Source organism: Chenopodium quinoa, unplaced genomic scaffold, assembly GCF_001683475.1.
Source record: "Chenopodium quinoa cultivar QQ74 unplaced genomic scaffold, ASM168347v1, whole genome shotgun sequence".
NCBI lineage: Eukaryota > Viridiplantae > Streptophyta > Magnoliopsida > Caryophyllales > Amaranthaceae > Chenopodium > Chenopodium quinoa.
Genome location: NW_018745177.1, coordinates 1,050,561 through 1,072,847, shown reverse-complemented (window position 1 = coordinate 1,072,847; position 22,287 = coordinate 1,050,561). Strand labels below are relative to the sequence as shown.

Here is a 22,287-nt window from a genome sequence, read left to right as displayed (position 1 = left end):
GCCCCTACCGAATATATGAGGAAGTAAGAGACGGCACCTATCGCCTGGAAGAACCAGACGGTAGGCAGCTACCTAGAACTTGGAATGTAGATAACTTGAAAAAGTACTATTTCTAAGTACGAATGTAAATACCTCAAATTTTGTCATTTCAAATTTTGTTAATGAGAATATGCCTTCATTTCCCAACTTGTCTTTTTTATTAGCGTTGCCTGCACAAAATACAGACGGCCAATGTATTTGGAAAGCGTCTGTCCCAACAGCAGACGCCCTAATCTCTCCGAAGGAGCCAACTGCTTTAAAGCAGTCGTTCCTACGAAAATCTTTAAGTTTATGCCAACACTTAACGAATATCTGCTTAATTCTTTAAAAGGCCTAAGGCCAGATAAAATCATTTTAAGGCCAATGGCCGGATGTTATTAAACAAATAGAGGTCGAACGGTCACAGTCTGCTCCAACATGAGTATGACCGTCTGCTCCAACATGAGTCAGATAACCGGCGACGTCCATTCGGGCGAATTCGTCGAGGAGAAGCATCTCCTATTTGGGTGGCACATTGCTCTACGAATACATCAAGCGGCCCTACCGAATGCTAAGACATCATTCGCAATCGTTTGATTTAATCGAAAGTGAAATCTAAAAGGCCAGAGTTTTCTAACTGTTCCAGCACAGTCGGAAAAGGGTCATTGTTTCATAAGTAGAGGCTATTGAGGCATTAAGCCGAATGTGCCTGTTTTTGCACTGGGGCAAGACAGGAGGAAAATTTTGCTAATCTACAAGTTAAGTTAACTTATGAGGCCTTTGGCCAGATACGCCTGTTTCTGCCCAAACGCAGGACATACGGACAATTACTTACGAAAAAAAAGAGCTAAAATACTTAGCAGATTAAAAAAGAGACCTATGGGTCGGATGCGCCTGTTCTTTGCTCTTGGGGCAAGACAGGCGGATTATTCTTCTTAAGTAAAATTAAGACTAAGTTAAAACTTAGCATCTTATCTCGACGAGGCTTATGGCCGAATGCGCCTGCTATTAGCTCTTGGGGCAAAACAGGCGAAGGTTTTCTTTTTAGCAAATTTGCTAAGTCAGAATTTTGTATTTCGTTTGTGCCAATGGCCGAATGAAAACAATTATTCATTAGCTCAGATGGTCGTCTGTCGTGTGGTTTGGGGCAATCACCATAGTGATTGATTGACTTAGAAACAATGCATACTCTTCTAAGTATCAATAATTTCTAAGCCAATCAATCCAATCAACCGAAACCACTCGACATCCGTCCAGGGGCAAGAACATTCGCATGGTATATAGGTTATAATAATTAGCCAAAAAACATGCAATGAAAAAATTTAAAGAACAACAATATGAATAACTTCATCCAAACGGCCGAATGATTTCAAATTAAAAAGTCCAATCGCCACCAGACGACTGGGTAAGATTGTTTGCTGGCAAAGTTAGAGAAATTGTTAATTTACCCGACCCCTCGGTCGGTAAAGATACACATTCACTCGGCACGCAGGCCGGAAGATGAGATAAATGGCCATTCGGACGCAGAAAGAACTTATAAAAAGCTTAAGGGGCAAGGGAGTTATCAACATTGGCAGCCGCATCATCACCTGCCGGTTGCTCCGCATTTTCATCATTCTCCTCGTCCCCAGAAGAGCCTGATGAGGAGTCGGCCTCTTCGCCCTCAGCATCAGCCTTTTTTGCCTCCTCTTCAGATTGGCGAAGAAGTTCAACATTGAAATCCTCATTTTCTTGATCAAACATGGATTTCCAGGTGCTATAGTCAGCACCCGGCTGTACTGCCTCCCATGCCATCCGCATGATGGCCTCATAGTCCTCCATCATTTGTTTAACAAGGGCCTCCTTCTCCTCCTCAGCTCGGGACTTGAACTTGGACTTCAGCTGCTTCTCCTGGTTCACCAGGCGCACCTCCAGGCGGCCAACCCGCTCCTTGGCCTTCTCGGCCTCTTTCTTGGCCTCTTGAAGAGGCTCAAGCTTGTCCTTAAGACCTTTAATTTCGGCCTTAAGGTCAATGATTTTGGAGCGAGCCGAATCCAGGTCCTTCTTTACCTACAGGTTGGCATCCGCCTGGGAATACATCATATCAAGGGTCAGAAGCTCATTTTGACCAATTTCAAATTGAGCTCGATCTAAGGCGGACTTGGCTCGAGCTTTAGCGGCTGTTACCTCTTTAGACTTCTCCTGGATTGGCCTTCTTAGCCCTTAGATGCGCAGCATAGCCTGAAAATGAGAAAAGAGCCGAATGGTCAAGACCAGTCGGATATGTGCTTAAATAATAAGAAAATTAAGCTAACTTTTTACCTCACAGAGGTTCCCCAAGATGGCATCCAAGTTAAGGGTGCTGACTCCTCTTACGGACGCCTTGTCCTCTAGGTCAAGCGCCCTCATCATCTCCTTGGCCATCTGAACGACAGTCGGCCTTTGCACAGTAGCTGCAAAATAAAGTTAGTCAAGGAAGTTCTAAGAAACTATCTTGATGTAGAAATTCAATAAAGACGCGGTTTATACCGTTCGGCTGAACCTCCTCCTCCTTCCCGTGACGCCTCTTTTCTCCTGCTGAGCCGACAGCAGTACTGGGTTGCTTAAAGCCACCCTTCGATGCCTGAGTAGCATCCGGTTTGCTGACCTCCTTGTCAGCTTCGAGAGTAGAGCCGTCCCCTTTCTTGGGATTGTGAGCAATGTGCTTCCGGTTCTTGCCGGATGCACTCACATCACCAGCCCTAGTTTTCTGAATTTTGGGTTGGGATTGCTTGGAGGGAGATGGCCTGGTGGAACCACTCTGCATGAGCAAAAAGAAAGGCGTCAGAAAAACAGGCGGGCAAAAATTAACCTTTGTTGAAAAATATACCAGGTGTTATAAATAGCTACCTTGGGAGTCCCGACTGTTTTCTACTCGTCGCTCGCCCGATTAAGGACGTTCGAGCGATATTTTGCTGCAGAGACAGCAGCCGGCTTCCTTTTTGTCGAGACCTTTTCCATAGCTTTGTCTGCACCAAAAGAAGGAATTAGACTTTATAAACAAACATTGAAAAGCTATTTAAAGGTTGCATAAAATCAGACAGCCGACTACCTCTCGGATTCTCAGAGCTTAGCCCACAAGCGGCAAAGAACACCCCATCTTCTAGCCACTTGTAAAGGGGAATGTAGCTCTGGGGGACGACTATTTTCTCCCCCTGCTCATTTGTCCGAACGGACACTTTGAACAAACCCCGGTCAAAAATTTCCTCCTGGGCCCACCTAAGGAGAGGGGGCAAGGCACTCTTGCCAGCCATGAGGGGCGGATCCTTATTCCACCTATTGTATTTTTGGTTCAGTCGGCTATCAGAGGAATGGACTATGTAAAACTTTGTTCTCCAGTCCTTCCACTTGTTTTCCTTGCCGACTGCCATCATGTACCCCTTGCAGGTGGACAAGGTGTACCAGCCTTCGCCGCCCTTAGCAGGCGCTCGGCTGAGATAATGCATGTGGGCGAATGCCTCAAAGCTGGAATCCACCTCCAGCATTTCACATGCGGCAACGTACCCGATGATATTAATCCATGAATTCGGGACAAGTTGCCAAATACCTAGTTGGTATCCGTCCAGTATTCTCTCCACGGCCGGATGGAGAGGGAAGCGTAGACCAGCCTAGAGGACCGCCTCGTAGCAGCCGAATGCTTGGTCCTTATAACTGGCCAAGGTCAGCCAGGTTATCGTATCATCCTTGTTGGGAACAGACAAGGAAAAGCCATGACCCATTACGGTCTTGCGCTTGAAATTGGCAAGACCGGATGTCATAGAAGTCCGCTTACTTGGCGGGACATGATGATAGTAGGGGGCGCGTTCCAAGCGCCTAGAAGCACTCGGCTCCGCCCAGCCTTCCCCCTTTTCCACTAACAAGGATTCCCTTGCAGTGCTTATCTTTGCTCTGGCCTCCTCTGAAGTAACGGAGGCATTTTCAGAAGATGACGAGGCCGAATCGTCATCAGAGCTCTCCCTAGAGCTAGGGGACTGCCGGCTGGGGCTAGCAGGGTCCTCCCCTAGACTCTCCTCCGGCGCCTGTTCTGAAGACTCGGCCTGGTATTGACTGTCGACTTCCCGCAATATAGTATCACTGGGGGTGCCTCTTGAAGAAGGGGAAGAGTAATAAGTTGGAGTTTGGGGAAGGTCAGAGGAAGGGTTTGGGGGGGGCTCAGAAATTTCACTAGCAGGCACCCTAATGGAGCCATCAGAGTTGACAGTCTCACTGTCCGAATGGTAAAAGGAACCATCTGCCCTATATCTCCTCGTTTTCTGCTTTGTTCTGGCCATCGTGTCTTGTAGATGCACAGATACTGTCGGATTTGGAGATGTATTTAAAGGAAAGTTCTCGAACGAGCATTCGGCACTCCTAGTTCTAGATTCAGCCGTCCCCGGTGACAAGCTGATCGCTAACCTAGGTCGTGCCGTGTGCGTTTGGGAAACCATTTGATAAAGAAAAATGCAAGAAAGAATAAGTAAAAGAAGAGAGCAGGCAGTTACCTTAGAAGAAGGTATTATGAGATGCCTGGTTTGCTGAAACAGACGGACAGAAAGCCGGGCGTCGGATGCTTGATAAGTTTAGGTCTTTGAGAGTCTTTGAAAGTCAAAAGTCCAGAGATTCTCCAATATTCGCAAAGGTGTGAAAACAAAAGGGGAGTCAAACCCTCCTATTTAGAGAAAGGGTAAACCCTAATTTTTCCCCCCAAAATGTAATTTGAAAATCCAGCCAGTTGGATGATGACACCTGTCACAGGTGTCATGTGCAATGCACGTCACCCCTGTGAGGGGAAAATGATTTGGGTATTTTTATACCCGGCCAGGTGGCCCAATCGGAAGCGGCCACGTGTTATTAGAAGGGGTGCCATTTGGACCTTTGAGATGGTGACACGTGGTAGGCAGACATTCCCCCGTTCTGAGATGATTGATGATCCAACATGGACCATTAATAGGGCGACACGTGTCACCCTAAGAGATGCCCAAAAGCCTTTTGGGCTCAGTGACACGCGTCACTCAGGCATTGCTTATGGAATGGAGGCCTTCAAGGGCCCAAACCTTGAGGCGTCGTTTTACGGCATGACCTAATCCCTAAGTCACCAGATTCTAGGGAGGGCACACTTTTCAAAAAGACCCTATAAATAGGGACAATTCCTACATTTATGACAGGAATACACGCAATACAAGACAACACGTCACTTTCACATTTATTACAGAGCTGTCATTTTCAAGAAACAAACAGCACCTTGCCTGAGCTTGGAATCCGAGCAGATAACTTTATTTCCGCACGTTTTACTCTGAATACTTACTAACTTAATCTTCGGAGGTGGACCAATGACCATCCTGCGGTCTGTTTGCTTTGCAGGTACAGGCGCCCTTTGCTGAATCCAGTCTCAGTGTTGTAACTCTCCCAAGGGACAAAAACCCCCGAAACAACGCGTTTCAGATCATCCATATGAGTTTCTTTCGGATCATGCATATGTAAGCAAACCTGTTGCACAGCATAAGAAATATTCGGCCTTGTAAAAGTAAGATACTGTAGCGCCCCAGCAAGGCTACGATACAAGGTGGGATCTGCAAAAGGGGAGCCCGAAGCACTGACTTTCGGCTTTGCTTCAACAGGAGTGGCCGAAGATTTGCACGAACTCATCCCTGCCCTGTCAATAATCTCCTCAGCCTACTTACGTTGTGACAAAAATAGTCCACCCTTATGCCTTGTCACAGCAATGCCAAGAAAATAATTTAGAAGACCCAAGTCCTTCATAGCAAATTCCTTGCTAAGAAGAGAAATAATAGAATGCCTTAGAGCATTAGAGGAAGTTGTAAGAATAATGTCATCAACATATAGCAACAAATAAGCCACATTCAAGCCATCACGATAAATAAAGAGAGAATTGTCACTCTTGCTATTAGTAAAACCAATAGAAGTAACAAAATCAGCAAACCGCTTATACCAAGCCCTGGATGCCTGTTTAAGACCATATAATGATTTCCGCAACAAACATACATAATCAAGATGAGTCTTATCACGGAAACCAAGAGGTTGATGCATGTAGACAGTCTCATTAAGCTCACCATGCAAAAAAGCATTCTTAACATCAAGCTGATGAATTTTCCAAGCTTTGGACAATGCCAAGCTAAGCACGGTATGGATGGTAGCCGGTTTGACCACCGGGCTAAAAGTCTCCCCACAATCAATGCCAACCTGTTGTGTTTTTCCATCACCTACAAGACGGGCTTTATGCCTCTCAAAAGAACCGTCAGATTTCACCTTATGAGTAAAAATCCACATAGAACGAATAACATTCACATCAGGCGGACGGGGCACCAACTCCCACGTCTTATTATTAATAAGAGCATTAAATTCATCATCCATAGCTATTTTCCAATTCGAGTCACGTAAAGCAGAAATGGGGTTACGAAGGAGAGGAGATTTCGTAATATTAGAAACCATAGTATTGAAATTTTTATATTTCGGGTTTGGCTTAACAATACCATTTTTGCTTCTTGTGACAATAGAAGGAGGTGGAGTGGGATGTGGAACCGAAATCTGTGGGATAGGGGGAGGAAAGGAAGCACGTTGGGTTGCTAGTTGGGTAGGCGGCAAGTGGGTCGTGGTTGATTGAACAAGCCCACGGTCCACGTGCAACCTATTCTGCCCAACAGCATCATCTATGCTAGGAGGAGAGTTAGGGGAAGAATTTGGGACGCGGCTTGGGCTAGGAGGAGTAGAAGGGCGCGGCCCAGAGTGTGGGGTAGGAGAATGAGGTGGGCTGGTGTTGTCAGCAGGCCCAGGGGACGTGTGGGCTATGTGAGTAGGCTGCCCAGACGTTGGAAAAATGGGAAGTTGCATATAGGGAATTAAAGAAGGATGGAAGTCCTCATCTAAGAAATCATAAGTGTGAGAATTGGGTGTATGCAACTTTGAAAATTGAAAAACCGATTCATCAAACACAACATGTCGACTTATGAAAATCCTATTAGAAGATAAATCATAACAATTGTAACCCTATGATTAGGTGGGAACCCCAAGAAAACACAAGGTGTAGATCGAGCTTGAAGTTTATTAATAGTAGTGGACGGAAATAAGGGGTAACACAAGCAACCAAAGACACGTAAATGAGAATAAGACAGCTTTCTTTGATATAGAACCTCTAGAGGAGACCTAGACTCTAGTAACTTACTTGGAATTATGTTATGAAGATAAGTGGCCATTTGTAATGCATGATGCCAAAATGAAGGTGGTAATGAGACATGCGCATGAAGGGTGCGAATAATATTGTTCAATGACCTTATTTTTCTCTCGGCCTTCCCATTTTGTGACGAAGTATGAGGACATGAAAGATGAAATGACATACCATTAGACTCACACATAGCCCAAAAAGGTTCGTTATCATACTCCCTCCCATTATCACATTGAAATGTTTTAATAGGTCGTTCAAATTGGGTTCGAAATAATGCTTGAAATGCTAAAACTTTATCAAAAACATCCGATTTCTTAGCTAAAGGAAATGTCCACAAAAATTTCGAATAATCATCCAAAATAAGCATATAATAACGATGGCCCGATGAACTCAAAACGGGTGATGTCCAAAGATCACTATGAACAATATCAAATGGCATAGTAGTAGTAGAAGTAGAAGAAATAAATGGCAATTTAACATGTTTTCCAAGTACACATGAATGACAAACACTAGAACTATAGGAGTGAGTACATTTAATGCTTTTATTGTTACTAAGAGTCTTTAAAATAGAAGATCCCGGATGTCCCAATCGATCATGCCAAAAAGAAGAAGCTAAGGCCATAAATGTTGAAGGAGAAGAATGAGAGAAAGTGGTAGTGAGTGGATAAAGGTCCCCTTGGCTATCACATGTCATTATGGGCATCCCCGTCCGATAATCCTTCACAGAAAAACCATAAGGGTCAAACTCCACATACACACAATTATCAGTGGTAAACTTACGAACCGAAATTAGATTTTTAATTAGTTTAGGGGCATGTAGGACATTAGAGAGAGACAAGGGAGGATTAGGGGACGGCAAAATAGTGTTTCCACAACCATGAATTGAGATAGTATGACCACTACCAACAATAATACCATTATGATGATTGCTCAAATTAAAATAACACGAGATATTACCGTTGGTGGATGTCATGTGAGAAGTAGCACCGGTATCCATGTACCACGAGGGATCGGGATGCTGTAGAGACATGGTGTGGAAAACCGACATAAGAAGGAGACTGTGAAGCAGCATCAGCTTGAGGTTGGGGTCGTGGACCAAGAAGTCCTTGCTGCTGTTTTGGTGGGCCTTGAGGCCTAGCCCAACCTTAGGTTGGATATGGGCAAGGTGGAACAGCCCACATCCAACCCCAAGGTGGGTAAGCTTGCTGTTACCAATTGGGAGCCATACCCCATTGCTGCTGCTGCCCGACGCCACCACGGCCAGCACCAGAACCTGACCCGCCGGCGCCTGAACCCGGACTACCACCTGCGGCAGAACCACGGCCACCACCGTTCTGCCCTTTTCGGCCAAAATTTTTCTTCTGATGTTTACTCTTCCCGCGAGCATTTCCCGAGCCATCCAAACTCGAATCACCATCATGAGAGGTCGCCAACAAAGCAGAAGCAGAACCCGAAGCCGTTGCTGCTCGTTTTTCCAAGCCCGCCTCCTCCAAGGTAAGCATCGAACGAGCTTGGTAAAATTGAGGGAGAGGAGAGCTTTGTCGTATAAGGGTAGCAACTCCATTATACGGTTTGGTGAGGCCCGAAACCAACTGTAGAACGAGTTGATTATTGTCCACCGGAGCTCTAACATTCCGCAATTGATCGGAAAGACCCTTGAGTCTTTGACAGTAAGCCGATGCATTGGGAAAATCCTCCATTTTTGTAGGGGAAAATTCTTGTTCTAGAGTTACAGCACGAGAGTTTTGATTGTCTTGGAATATATCACGCAACCTATTCCAAGCCTACATTGTCGTAGCATCGGGTCCATAATTGTCTGCAAGAGATCATTAGAAATAGTGGAATAAATCCATGAGATCACGGCTGCATCCAAAGTCAACCACCATTCTTGCTCCTCATCGGTGAGAGGTGCTTTCTCCTTCCCCTTATCCTTAGACTTGGGAGGGATAATATGGTCTAGAACCCGGTGAGAACGAGCCTGAATTTTAAAGATTTCCGCCTAAGTAGAGTATTGTGATTTATCAAGTTCAAGAACCACCGGAATTGAGGTCTTGATGTTGCTCACCGTAAGTGAGGGATGAGACGAGGTCTTTAAATCCCCCATAGGTAGAAAAACAGAGAAGAGATGAGATGAGATTGAGGAAGAAGAGGGCGGAAAATATTATTAGGGTGCAGCGGAATAACCCTAAGCAACTGATACCATGAAGGAAATGTAATCCGTGAGTTTTCCATTAGACTTGCTCTGAATATATACACATTACATGCTTATCTTAAGCCACAAATCAAGGGATAGCTATACACCAAAATATATGCTAAGCTACAAGTTAGGAAAACCGAATATATACATATATACTAAGTCAAAGATATATTAATACTAATATATTTTAACAAAACTAACGAGTATCACGAATTTCCTACACCAAGTGTCCAAGTTATAAAGAATTTTTTTAGCAGAGAACCGAAGAATATTATGAGGGAGTGATGTGAAAAGATAAATATGTATCATACACACAATACAACCAATTCGTTGTACTTGAAAAATGGCCCTTATTAGTAATGCATGATTTGTACACCCAAGATGGTGCACCCGTTAAACAAAAAAAAAGGCAGAAAAACATTCAAATGTTTGAAAAAGAACATGTTTGTGTTTAATAAAGAACATGTTAAAAAAAAAAAAAAAAAAAAAGAAGGAACATGCTTTACTAAAGAATATAAAGACATTACAAAAAGAACATAATAAAAACTTTATTAAAGTTTCATGAAAAATTATACATTCATGGAAAAATCTAAGATATCATTTCACCTAAAATAGTTTTATCTTCCTCCAAAAATTTAACTTTCCATGATAAGGGCCTGTTTTGATTCACTGAACTGAGCTGAACTGATCTAAACTGAACTTATTGGAGCTGAACTGAATATTTTATGAGAGAAGGAAATTAAGATAAGAACTCAACTGAACTTATTGGAGCTGAAATAAACTGCATTGAAAATAAGCTGAAGATAACAGGCCCTAATTTCAGTTTTCTCTCTCCAAAATTATTTTTAACTAAAACTAATTCAAGATTTAGTTTTCAAATTAAATTTTAAATTTCAAAAAACATATGTTAAAAGAACATATGTTATAATGTACATAATATATGTTCATTGTCAAACGTATCATGAAACATATATAGGTATGTTATTTGTCAAACATAAGTAAGTTATTTGTTTAACACGTTATGTTCTTTATCAAACAACAGTAGGTTCTTTCTACCTTAGCTTCCGAGTACTCCATGCAGGTGTACTATATTATTTTCACCTTAGGTTTAATTTTTCCCATCTTATCATAGCTAGGGTTGTGGACACCTACTTTTGGCCTCATGTCCCGACCGAAAGTTTGTCTACTACCTCCTTTAAGTTTTCTTTTGAGGTGTAACCTGGATCCCAAGTTAAAATTTCATACTGGTGATTATGGAGTGAAAGGGTTTGTAATTAAGGATGAGAGAGATAAATTAAACCTGATTAGTAAACTACCCAAGCCACTCTGTTGGACTTATTGATTTCGATGACGACACAACCTTACTTACTTAATTACAAACTAATAAGTGCTTGATTGTTTAAGTGTGTGCTCAGTTGCAAAGACCGGGAGAATTAAGTGTCTTGTAAAGATACCATGAGGAATAAGAAGGCCAGAAGCAGAGCTATCCATAAAGAAGAGTTCCTTTGCAGGAAATGGTGCTTCAGAAATGAAGACTTGAGAAGAGAAGGTTCCCCTTAGGGAACAGAAGCTTCAGAGAAGAAGCCTCATCAGAGAAGAGAAGTTCCTCCCAAGGAACAGAAGCCTCGGAGTAGAAGCTTCATCAGAAAACATGAAGACTAAATATATTTTTATATTTTAGGATTTATGTAAGAATGAGATATTAAGTTGCACTCGAAAATTATGTGTGGAATTGGTCCAAAAGATAAAATTGTGCATGCTAGTTTTTAGGAAAACTGTTGCTTTCTAAACGTTTATCTTTTTTCAAATTAAAAGGGATTTTATTTTATTTCTGATTTTCTAAAATATCTTCTAAAAATAAAATCCCCCACGTTTTCTAATAACTTGCGGCCTACTCCTCCATGATTTTCTTCAAGTCATGGTCTTGCACATTGAGGAGCTCATGTTTCCTTAATTTTAGGAACATGATCTTCTTAGTGGGTTGGAGTAGCGGCGTAGTGGATTTTCTGCACAAAGAAGTTTTTCCTAAACGAATTTTGGTCTATAAATAGCTATTGATTTCAGATGGAAAAACCCACCCTTGCTCACATAAGTTTTCAAGCTTTAATTCGAGTTAAGAGTCCAATTTCACACAAGTTAAATAGAGTGTTCTTAATGTTCTTATACTAGAGTTTTTATTTCTTCTTTCGAGTTGTAATTTGGGGAATGGGGAAGTTTGAGTGAACTTTTGAGTATAAGAAAGAGAAGGGAAAGAGAAGAGAAAGAGAAGAGAAAGAGAAGTGAGAACAGAGAAGTAAGAAGAGAGAAAGAGAAGAGAAGAGAAGAGTAACAAGTTGGGTGACTTGTTCCTCGGGGTTTTCAAGTTCGTTGAGGAACTTAAAGTTTGAGTCTTTAGTTTGTAATATGTCCATTTGCCCTATTATAGTGAAGATTCTTTTCCCAAAATCCCAAGTGGTCGTGGTTTTTCTCCTTGTTAGGGCCAAGAAGTTTTCCACGTAAAAATCTCTCTTGCATCTTCTAGTTCCTTTAGTTAATCTTTCTGTTCCTTTAGCTTACTTAGTTTTAATTCCGAAAAAGTTTGGCTAAACTCTCATACTACAATTCAACCCCCTTTCTTGTAGTATTCTTTGGAACAACAATTGGTATCAGAGCCTAACTTCTAGGAAAATCAGGAAACCCTGAAGAAGAAAGGTCTTGGAGAAAATGAATGCTCATGAAAAGCTCGAGGAAGGATACTCAACTCAGAGGCTTCCTATGTTCAACGGCAAGTTCTATACCTACTAGAAGAACCACATGGAGATCTTTATCAAGGCAGAGAGGAGGGTCATCGAGGTTGGTGATTTCAAAGTCACCAAAAAATTGCTCAGAATGAGGTAATCCCTAAGCCTATGTCTGAATATGAGAAAGAGGACTTTGATAAAATGGAAATAAATGTTATGGCTGTGAAATTGCTCCACTGTGGACTTGGACCTCATGAACACAATCGTGTCATAGGGTGCAAGAACGCTAAGGAAATCTGGGATTTGCTGCAGATCACTCATGAAGGAACCAATGAGGTTAAACGCTCAAAAATCGATCTACTTATGTCTAAGTATGAAAGATTTGAAATGCAGCCTAAGGAAACCATTCAAGAAATGCTAACCCGTTTTACTAACATCATAAATGAGTTGGTTTCCCTTGGTAGACAAATTCCTATAGATGAGCATGTTAGGAAGGTTCTTAGAAGTCTTCCACAAGATGAGAGATGGAGAGCTAAGGTGACAGCCCTTCAGGAAACGAAGGACTTTACTAAGTTCAATATTGAACAACTAGCAAGTTCTCTCTGACTCATGAGCTACATCTTGGAGTCAACAATGAACCCATGAGGAACAAAGGATTATCTCTAAAGGCTGATAAGGAGGAAGACTCAGAAGTGGACGAGGATGAGGCTGCCCTAATTGTGCAAAGATTCAAGAAGATGATCAAGAAAGGCCGAACCTCAAGGAACTTCGGAAAAAAGACCTCAAATCTAAAACCTGACTACAGCTGCCACAAGTGTGGATCCCCATATCACTTTATCAGAGATTGTCCCCTTTGGGAAAATGATAAAGGGAAAGCAAAGGCTAAGGAACAGGGAAGAGAAAAATTCAGCAAAGCAAACTATCAAAAGTTAGACATGAGGAAGACCATGATAGCAGCCTGGGGAGACTTAGACAGTGAAGAAGAAGAGGAGGACCAACCAGAAGAAGAGACAGCTAATCTTTGTCTATTGGCTAAATCAGATGATGAAAAGGCCTCCCTTGAGGAACTCCAGAAAGAGGTATTTCTTGATCCTAAACAGCTTAAAACTCTCTCTAAAGATGTCTTAATAGATAAATGTCTGGAAGAAGAAGAATTCTTTAAAGATACATGTGTGAAATTGAATAAATGTTAAAAAGCTCTTAAGGTTTGCAAAGAACATGGTGCTTGGTTGGAAACAGCCTATGCCAAGCCTCAAAGCAAATGAAGAGAGCTTGATTTTAAATACAAATACATAACTGAGATAGCTGATAGAATTAAGAATGAAAGTATTCTTCTGAATGTTAAATTAACTCCGTATAAGCTCATAAATTCTTATATTTGTTGTAGCAGTTCCTCAAGCGATCATTTGCTTAAATTCAATGTTGATTTTAGAAGGAACAAGAAGAGGGAACACTTATACAGTTGACCTCAACTTAATCCCAAGGAACAACCTTACATGTCTGAGTGTTGTTGAAGATGATCCCCTGCTATGGCATAAACGTTTTAGACATGCTAGCTTTTCATTACTGGACAAGCTGGGGTCAAGGAACTTGGTTGTGGGACTTCCTATAATCAAGTTCCTACAGAACAAAGTTTGTGATGCATGTGTAAAAGGCAAGCATGTTCGTTCACCTTTTAAATTGAAGAAAATGGTAAGCACTACAAAGCCTTTGGAATTGATCCATATGGATTTGTGTGGTCCCATGAGAATTCAAAGCAGGAGCGACAAGAAATATGTGTTGGTTATTGTTGATGATTATTCTAGAATCACTTGGGTTATTTTTTTTGCTAGTAAAGATGAAACTTTTAACGAGTTTGTTGCTTTTGCTAAGAAAATACAAAAAATCAGTGGTCACTCCATAGTCCATCTCAGATCAGATCACGGAACTAAATTTGAGAACTCAAGATTCGATGAGTTTTGCAGGGAAAATGGCATGAATCATAACTTCTCAGCTCCAAGGACTTCCCAACAAAATGGAGTTGTAGAAAGAAAGAATCGAACCCTTGAGGAAATGGCTAGAACGATGCTGATCACAAGTAGATTACCAAGGAACTTCTAGGCTGAAGCCGTGAATACAGCATGTTACATTCTTAACAGGGGTAACAATCAGAAGTATCATCAACAAGACTCCCTATGAACTATTTAGGGGAAGGAATCCAAACATATCTCATCTTAGAGACTTTGGTTGTAAGTGCTTTGCAGGAACAAGAAGATGATAATGATTTTGAAATTGGATTAATAAGAGACAGGGATGAAGAAGAGACTCAGAAGCAAACCAAGGAAAAGCAACCTACTCCAGAAGAGGACCATCAAGAAAATGGAGAGGTTCCTCAACCAGATGAACAGGTGAATGAGGAACAAGCAGAAGAAGCAGGAGGAACAGATCCAGAAGCTCCTTAAATTGGAGTTCCAACAAGGGAATTTCAACCCAGGCCATTTAAGTATCAAGGTTCCCATCCAACTGATCTCATTATCAGTGATATAGGAAAAGGAACTTAAACAAGATCACAAATGAGGAACTTCTGTGCATTCCATGCATTTATGTCCATCCTAGAGCCAAGAAATCATCAAGAACCCTTGAGAGATGCTGATTGCATAATGGCCATGCAAGAGGAACTCAATGAGTTCAAAAGGAACAAAGTCTAGCACCTTGAGCCAAAGCCTAAGGGTAAGAAAATTATTAGGCTCAAATGGGTGTTCCGGAACAAGCTTGATGAACATGGCACCATAGTAAGGAACAAGGCTAGATTGGTTATGAAGGGATACAACCAACAAGAAGGTATTGATTTCGATGAAACCTTTGCTCCTGTAGCTAGATTAGAAGCTATTAGAATCCTAGTAGCTTTTGCTTCTTTTATGGGTTTCAAACTCTATCAAATGGATGTGAAATGTGCTTTTCTTAATGGTTTCTTAAATGAGGAGGTGTTTGTTGAACAACCTCTAGGTTTCAAAAATCCTAAATTTCCCAATCATGTTTTTAAGATTGATAAAGCTCTCTATGGGCTTAAACAAGCTCCAAGAGCCTGGCATGAAAGGCTTTCAAAGTTCCTACTGAAAAATGATTTCAAAAGAGGAAAAGTAGACAAAACTCTTTTTCTTAAATCATGATCTCGAGGAATTGATTTGTTAGTTTTACAGATCTATGTAGATGATATTGTATTTGGTGCTACTAACAATGGTTTGTGCAAGTACTTTGCTGAGCTAATGGGTGGTGAATTTGAGATGAGCATGATGGGTGAATTAAATTTCTTCCTTGGACTTCAAATAAAGCAAAAAGCTGAAGGAATAATGATTCACCAACAGAAGTATGTCAAGGAACTTCTGAAGAAGTACAACATGGAGAATGCCAAGACAAATCACACACCTATGGGAACAGCAACAAGACTTGATGAGGATCCACAAGGAACAAGTGTGGATCAAACCACTTACAGAGGTATGATTGGTTCATTGTTATATCTAACACCCAGTAGGCCTGATATTTCTTTTAGTGTTGGATTGTGTGCTAGATTTCATTCTAATCCTAAAGAATCACATCTAACGGCTGTTAAGAGAATTTTGAGATACCTTTAAGGAACAGATGACATGTGTCTGTTCTATCCTAGAAGTGATGACTTTATGCTTAGAGGATTCACATATGCTGACTATGCAGGTGACTTAGTCAACACGAAAAACACCTCAGGTATGGTTCAGTTCCTTGGCTCTTATCTTGTTTCTTGGGGTTCCAAGAAACAAAATACTATTGCTTTGTCTACTGTAGAGGTTGGGTATGTAGCAGCAGCTGCTTGTTTCTCTCAATTCCATTGGATCAAACAACAGTTGCGTGACTTTGGTATTAAATTTAATTGCATTACTATCTATTGTGATAACACTAGTGCAATTTGCATATCTAAAGATCCAGTCCATCATTCAAGAGTCAAGCATATTCATATAAGGCATCATTTCCTTAAGGATAATGTTGAAAAGGGTTTGATTAAATTAGACTTCTGCCAAACTGACAATCAAATTACAGATATTTTAACAAAACCCTTGAATAGAGAAAGGCATAAGAAGATGAGAATGGAACTTGGGATGATTAAGTTATATTGAGAAAAATGCATCAAGTTCCCTCAGGTATGAAACTCAAACTGACATGCTTAAACTATTGTATACTGTGCACAAGTGTTATATGTTTAATCACATAGTTAAGACATGTTGTAAGCATGAGTAATATTTACTAAGGGCATGTAAATTTGAAAAACATAGAATGTAGAAGTCCAAAATTGGTTGCATGAGCCTTGTTGAATTGTTCTGTGTATCAAGTTGCATTTTCAAGTGTTTTTCTTTTGATTAAATTCAAGAGATAAAATTATTGTGTTTATCTATTTTTCAAAATTCCAAATTCTTTTTATCTAAACACAAAAATCGGATGAATGCATCTAATATTCATCATTATCTTTTGTTCAAAAGTAGCCCACTCACATTACTCTCTTAAAACACGATTTGCGTTTCCCTAAGAAATAAATATGAGTGTCAAATCAACTTAATTCACCTCACCTCCCAAATGACACCTCACTTCACCAATTTACCTCCACCATAAAACATGTCAGCCTCACAAAAATTTACACCACACAAAAATTACCTTCTCTCTCATCACTCCGATCAAAACTACTCTCCAATGTCTACCTCTCCAAAAACCCAAATTGAAGCCGATTCAAACACAAACCCAGACATTACCATGGAAATTCCACCGGAAATCACTCCCACCGAAGTTCAAGAGCCACCAAAAGTTGAATCAACTACCGAATCTCAGTCTTCTCGCAAAAGGAAGTCTGATGACATGCAAGATGAAGAAGAAAGTGCTCCGGAACTAAGGGTCAATTACCGGGACAAGCCAGCAGCTATGAAAAGGCAAGAGAAACTTGGTGATCACTTTGTGATAGGTTTGGCTATAAATCTTCCTTGGTGTAAGTCTGTTAAGCTGTATGAATTGCTTGATTTAATTGAGTCTCAAAATTGGGTGAATTTGTTGAGTGAATGCTTCAATCGGAGTTTATATGTTGATGCTATGAAGGATTTTTGCAAAAGTTTCAAATTCTCTAAAGGTGTTATTCGTTGCTGTGTGTATGAAAAGGAAATTGAGTCTGATGCGATGTACTTGGCTGAGTTGTTTGATGTTCCTAAAACTGGGTATGATCTGTATTTCAAAAGTAATGTGATAAGGAACCCTCTTCCTGATGCAAATATTGATGAAATAGTGGAGTTTCTAGGTGGTGACCTGGAGGAAACCTACATAAACCACAATGACCTAACCCCTCTTGACAAAATCTTGCTGAAGTTTGTTTTTAATGACATAATCCCTCGCTCCCAAAAGAGAGACAGTGCCAACAAGCTTGACTTTGTTCTCATCTACTGCCTAGCCAAAAAGATCCAAATCAACTTTCCCTCTATCATGATCCAACACCTCTCCCACTGTGTTCCAAAAGGATGGAACGTGGGATATGGTAACCTACTTACCTATGTCTTTGAAAGCTTTGGTATCTCCTTTATTGATAAAGAACCCCTTCCCCTCAAAAACATCGAATACATGTAACCTATTTTCCTTGAAAACCATAAGATGAAGGTTGTGGATGGATGTTTTGAAGTTGTGCTGGAGGAAAAGGAGAAAAGGCCAAAGGAAGTAGGAGCACCAATTGAGGGGAAAGAAGAGAGGGCTACGGGGATAGTAGAGGGAGTGGTGCAGGATATTCAAGAGGAGGAAGAGGAAAAGATAGTTGAGGAGGTCACTGAAACAGGGGGAAGGAAGAAAAGGGAGAGCTTGAGGTTGATGAAGAAAAAGGAGCCCTCTGCACCCATTTGCATTGACATCACTGGGTGCAGGAGGATTTGCAGAAAATCACAAGCTCTCTTATTTCGAGCAAGTATGCATCTACAGGAACAGGTTTTGCAACTTTCAGTTCCCCACCAAAGGTTCCCGGGGAGGATATGAAGGAGATGAAGGATATGCTCCTGAAGGTGGTGAAGGAACAAGAGGAGTCAAAGCTGCATGTGGAGGAACTGAAGAAGAGTATGCTCACTCTTGATGTTGATGTGAAGAAACTGGTCTCAAGCTTGGAGAAAGGGAGACAGTCCACTGTCAAGGACATAGTGTCTCAAATCTGCAAGAAGGTGGAGGATCTTGCTGTTGATGATGACCAGAGCATTGCTTCTTAACCTATCTTTCCTTGCAGCCTCTTTATGTTGATGAAACTTATATTTTATCTGTTTTTGGGAAACAATTTTTAATTTGGTCAGTAATATTTTGGGCACTTTTTAATTTCTTTTGGCAAACTTGCAAATTTGGTACATTTGGCCGATGTTTTAAATCGGTTTTGGATGTTTAATATCTATGTATATTATGCTTATATGCTTTGTGAATATTTTCTCTCTATGCATGCTTCTTGTCTTAACACTAAACCACTAGATGGTGTTATGTTATGGTATACTATATGCTTGTATGTTGGTTTTTGATAATGCCAAAAGGGGGAAAAGATGCAAACTATCTAGAAAACTTAACCATTCTATGGTCTCTGTTCAAAATCTTCACAAGTTGCCTACTCTCTACAAGCAGGTATAATGTATATACATGTTTTTCAGTTTTTCCTTAAGTTATTTATTTAAGCATAGCTTTTACTTCCTTAGCATTAGTTCCCTTTCTACATTGTACTTTGTTTTTGCATTTTCTTTTCTTTAAGAATAAGTTGGATTATCTCTGTTTCCTTGTAATTAAGTTTGGTTTGTTTGTCATCATCAAAAAGGGGGAATATTGTTGGACTTAATGATTTCGATGATGACACAACCTTACTTACTTACTTACAAACTAATAAGTGCTTGATTGTTTAAGTGTGTGCTCAGTTGCAAAGACCAGGAGAATTAAGTGTCTTCACTAGTAGAAAAAAGCAAAAAGGCACCGCTCAATGGCCACCGATTTTAAAAACCGGTGGGGAAAAAAAGGGGAAAATGGGCGGGATTGTGGGGATATATTATTGCCACCGGTTCAAACCAAACCGGTGGGGAAAATGTTATTCCCACTGGTTCAAACCGGTGGGTTTGTGATTAAAAAAAAAAAACCGCCCCTTATAAACCCTAACCCTACCTCACTTACTCCACTCTTTCTCAGCCGTCCTCTTTCTCCCTCCCCTCCTTCTCTTTCTCTCTCCTCTCTCCTTTCTCCCCTCTCCTCCTTCTCTTCCTCATCTCCTTGTCTCTCTTCTTTTTCGACTCCTTCTCATCTCAAAAAACCAGAAATTCAAGAGCAACATCGACTATTCCGTCTCCTTCTCTTTCTCATCTCCTTTTCTTTCATTTCGAGGACATGCATGAGCAAGAGTAACACTGACTATTCCCAAATTCAATATAATTTTGAGGGTTTTTGTTGAAATTCGAGGTAATCTCTCTTATTTCTTATTTTTATTTTGTTTTTTGTTATTTTTGGTGGAATTCGAGGGATGTGGTGGTTTTTGGTGGTGGTTGTGTTTATGACGGTTTAAGGTGGGTGGGTTTTTGTTATCTTTGTCCAAATTCGAAATGGATTTTTCTGGGTTTATGAGTTTAATTGATTTCGAAATTTTTCTGGGTTTAATTAAATTTCGAAAATTTTCTGTGTTTAATTGATTTCGAAATTTTTCCGGGCTTTTCTGGGTTTCGTAAATCTGGTTTTTCTGGGTTTTTCGAAATTTTTCTGGGTTTTTCAGGGTTTCGTGAATCTGGTTTTTTTTTCACATTTGGTTGTGAGTTTTATTAATTTCTGGGTTTTTTTAAATCGAATTTTCTTAGTTTTAAGATCGATTTTAATTCAATTTCTATTCGATTTTTATTCGATCTTCTTATGGGTTTAATTCGATTTTAATTATGGGTACATGCTTTTTCTGGGTTTTTTTTTAATGATTTTAATCAATTTATGGGTACATGCTCGATTTATAGATACATGCATAGTGTTCTGAGTTTTTTTTTTTCGCAGCTTATGTATATTAGTCGATTTATTTTTTTGTTTTGATTGATGCAGGTATATTGATTTAGATCTTAAATCGAAGAATCATGATGCAGGAATATTGTTTTTGATGTTGTATGGGGTTTTTTTTATTTTGATGCTGTAATTTTTTTTTTTTGATTTGTATTGTAAATTTTTTTTTTTTTTATTTATATGTTGTAATTGATCAATTTTATTGATTTATATTGTAAATAAAATTTCGATTATATAGATTGATATTGTTTTGATTTATATTTTGATGTTTGTAATTTTTTTTTACTGAATTGTTCTGTTATATTTCTTTTTGAAAAAGACAAAAAAAAAATATGTATACATGTTATTGCCACCGGTTAACCGGTGGCAAAAATAATTAATACCCAAAAACAAAAAAAGCGCGAAACGATAATTGCCACCGGTTAACCGGTGGCAATACCCCTTTTTACCACCGGTTTTGAACTGGTGGCCTTGCTTCGGAGTATTGCCACCCCCCAAATGACCACCGGTTCAAAACCAGTGGCATTGGGGGGTTTTGAACCGGTGGCCAATTCATATTTTCGTCTAGTGCTTGTAAAGATACCAAGAGGAACAAGAAGGCCAGAAGCAGAGCTATCCATAAAGAAGAGTTCCATTGCAGGAACTGGTGCTTCAGAAATGAAGACTTGAGAAGAGAAGGTTCCCCTTAAGGAACAGAAGCTTCAGAGAAGAAGCCTCATCAGAGAAGAGAAGTTCCTCCCAAGGAACAGAAGCCTCGGAGTAGAAGCTTCATCAGAAAACATGAAGACTAAATATATTTTTATATTTTAGGATTTATGTAAGAATGAGATATTAAGTTGCACTCGAAAATTATGTGTGGAATTGGTCCAAAAGATAAAATTGTGCATGCTAGTTTTTAGGAAAACTGTTGCTTTCTAAACGTTTATCTTTTTCCAAATTAAAAGGCATTTTATTTTATTTCTGATTTTTCTAAAATATCTTCTGAAAATAATATCTCCCACGTTTTCTAATAACTTGCGGCCTACTCCTCCATGATTTTCTTCAAGTCATGGTCTTGCACATTGAGAGTTCATGTTTCCTTAATTTAGGAACATGATCTTCTTAGTGGGTTGGAGTAGTGGCGTAGTGGATTTTCTGCACAAAGAAGTTTTTCCTAAACGAATTTTGGTCTATAAATAGTTGTTGATTTCAGATGGAAAAACTCACCCTTGCTCACATAAGTTTTCAAGCTTTAATTCGAGTTAAGAGTCCAATTCCACACAAGTTAAATAGAGTGTTCTTAATGTTCATATACTAGAGTTTTTATTTCTTCTTTCGAGTTTTAATTTGGGGAATGGGGAAGTTTGAGTGAACTTTTGTGTATGAGAAAGAGAAGGGAAAGAGAAGTGAGAACAGAGAAGTGACAAGAGAGAAAGAGAAGAGAAGAGTAACAAGTTGGGTGACTTGTTCCTTAGGGTTTTCAAGTTCGTTGAGGAACTTGAAGTTTGAGTCTTTAGTTTATAATATGTCCATTTGCCTTATTCTAGTGAAGATTCTTTTCCCAAAATCTCAAGTGATCGTGGTTTTTCTCCTTGTTAGGGCCAAGGGGTTTTCCACGTAAAAATCTCTCTTGCATCTTCTAGTTCCTTTAGTTAATCTTTCTGTTCCTTTAGTTTACTTAGTTTTAATTCCGCAAAAAGTTTGGCTAAACTCTCATACTACAATTCAACCCCCCTTCTTGTAGTATTCTTTGGAACAACACACTCACCAGGTGACCAGGCCACCACCACCTAACATAACACCAACTACCACCACAGACACCACCTAAACCAAACTAGCCACCACCACCGGCACCACCGACACCCCCCAAACCCAGGCCACCGACACTCCCCAAAACCAGACCACCGACACCATTGAAACTTCCAAACCCAGACCACCACAACCACCGACACTGTCGAAACTCCCAAACCTATACCACCACAACCACGAACACCGCTAAAACACCCTAAACCTAGCCTAGACCACCGATCGACACTAGCGAAACCCCCACTGAAACCCCTAACACCACCTAAATCTTGACCACCCACCAACACCGACACCACCCACAAAACCCACTGAAACCACCCACAAGACCCACGAAAATCGCTGAAACCACCCATAAACCCATCGAAAATCAT

At 40.3% G+C, this 22,287-nt stretch overlaps 2 protein-coding genes and 1 long non-coding RNA gene across 3 annotated transcripts; 1 reads left to right on the top strand and 2 right to left on the bottom strand.

The window, feature by feature from the left end:
- Positions 1-1,563: 1,563 nt before the first annotated feature.
- Positions 1,564-4,307, bottom strand: LOC110710808. The gene is made up of 5 exons (XM_021889149.1): positions 3,809-4,307; positions 2,935-3,005; positions 2,527-2,797; positions 2,320-2,450; positions 1,564-2,067 (listed from the first exon to the last, which is right to left on the bottom strand). Exons 1-5 carry the CDS (start codon positions 4,305-4,307, stop codon positions 1,564-1,566), a joined length of 1,476 nt encoding a protein of 491 aa, XP_021744841.1.
- Positions 4,308-8,403: 4,096 nt separating this feature from the next.
- On the bottom strand, positions 8,404-8,895 carry LOC110710806 (keratin, type I cytoskeletal 9-like). The gene has a single exon (XM_021889148.1). It carries the CDS (start codon positions 8,893-8,895, stop codon positions 8,404-8,406), a length of 492 nt encoding a protein of 163 aa, XP_021744840.1.
- Positions 8,896-19,480: 10,585 nt separating this feature from the next.
- LOC110710742 lies at positions 19,481-20,368 on the top strand. Its single transcript, XR_002509201.1, has 2 exons — positions 19,481-19,555; positions 20,174-20,368. It is a non-coding gene; the product is annotated as an uncharacterized LOC110710742 (long non-coding RNA).
- The last annotated feature ends 1,919 nt before the right edge of the window (positions 20,369-22,287 follow it).

Coding starts and splice junctions, on each gene's coding strand:
- LOC110710808 (XM_021889149.1), bottom strand. CDS start 4,307: ATGGCCAGAACAAAGCAGAAAACGAGGAGATATAGGGCAGATGGTTCC. Junction 3,006..3,808: donor CTATCATCATGTCCCGCCAA/GTAAGCGGACTT, acceptor CTTTTGGTGCAG/ACAAAGCTATGGAAAAGGTC. Junction 2,451..2,526: donor GGAGGAGGTTCAGCCGAACG/GTATAAACCGCG, acceptor TTTATTTTGCAG/CTACTGTGCAAAGGCCGACT.
- LOC110710806 (XM_021889148.1), bottom strand. CDS start 8,895: ATGGAGGATTTTCCCAATGCATCGGCTTACTGTCAAAGACTCAAGGGT.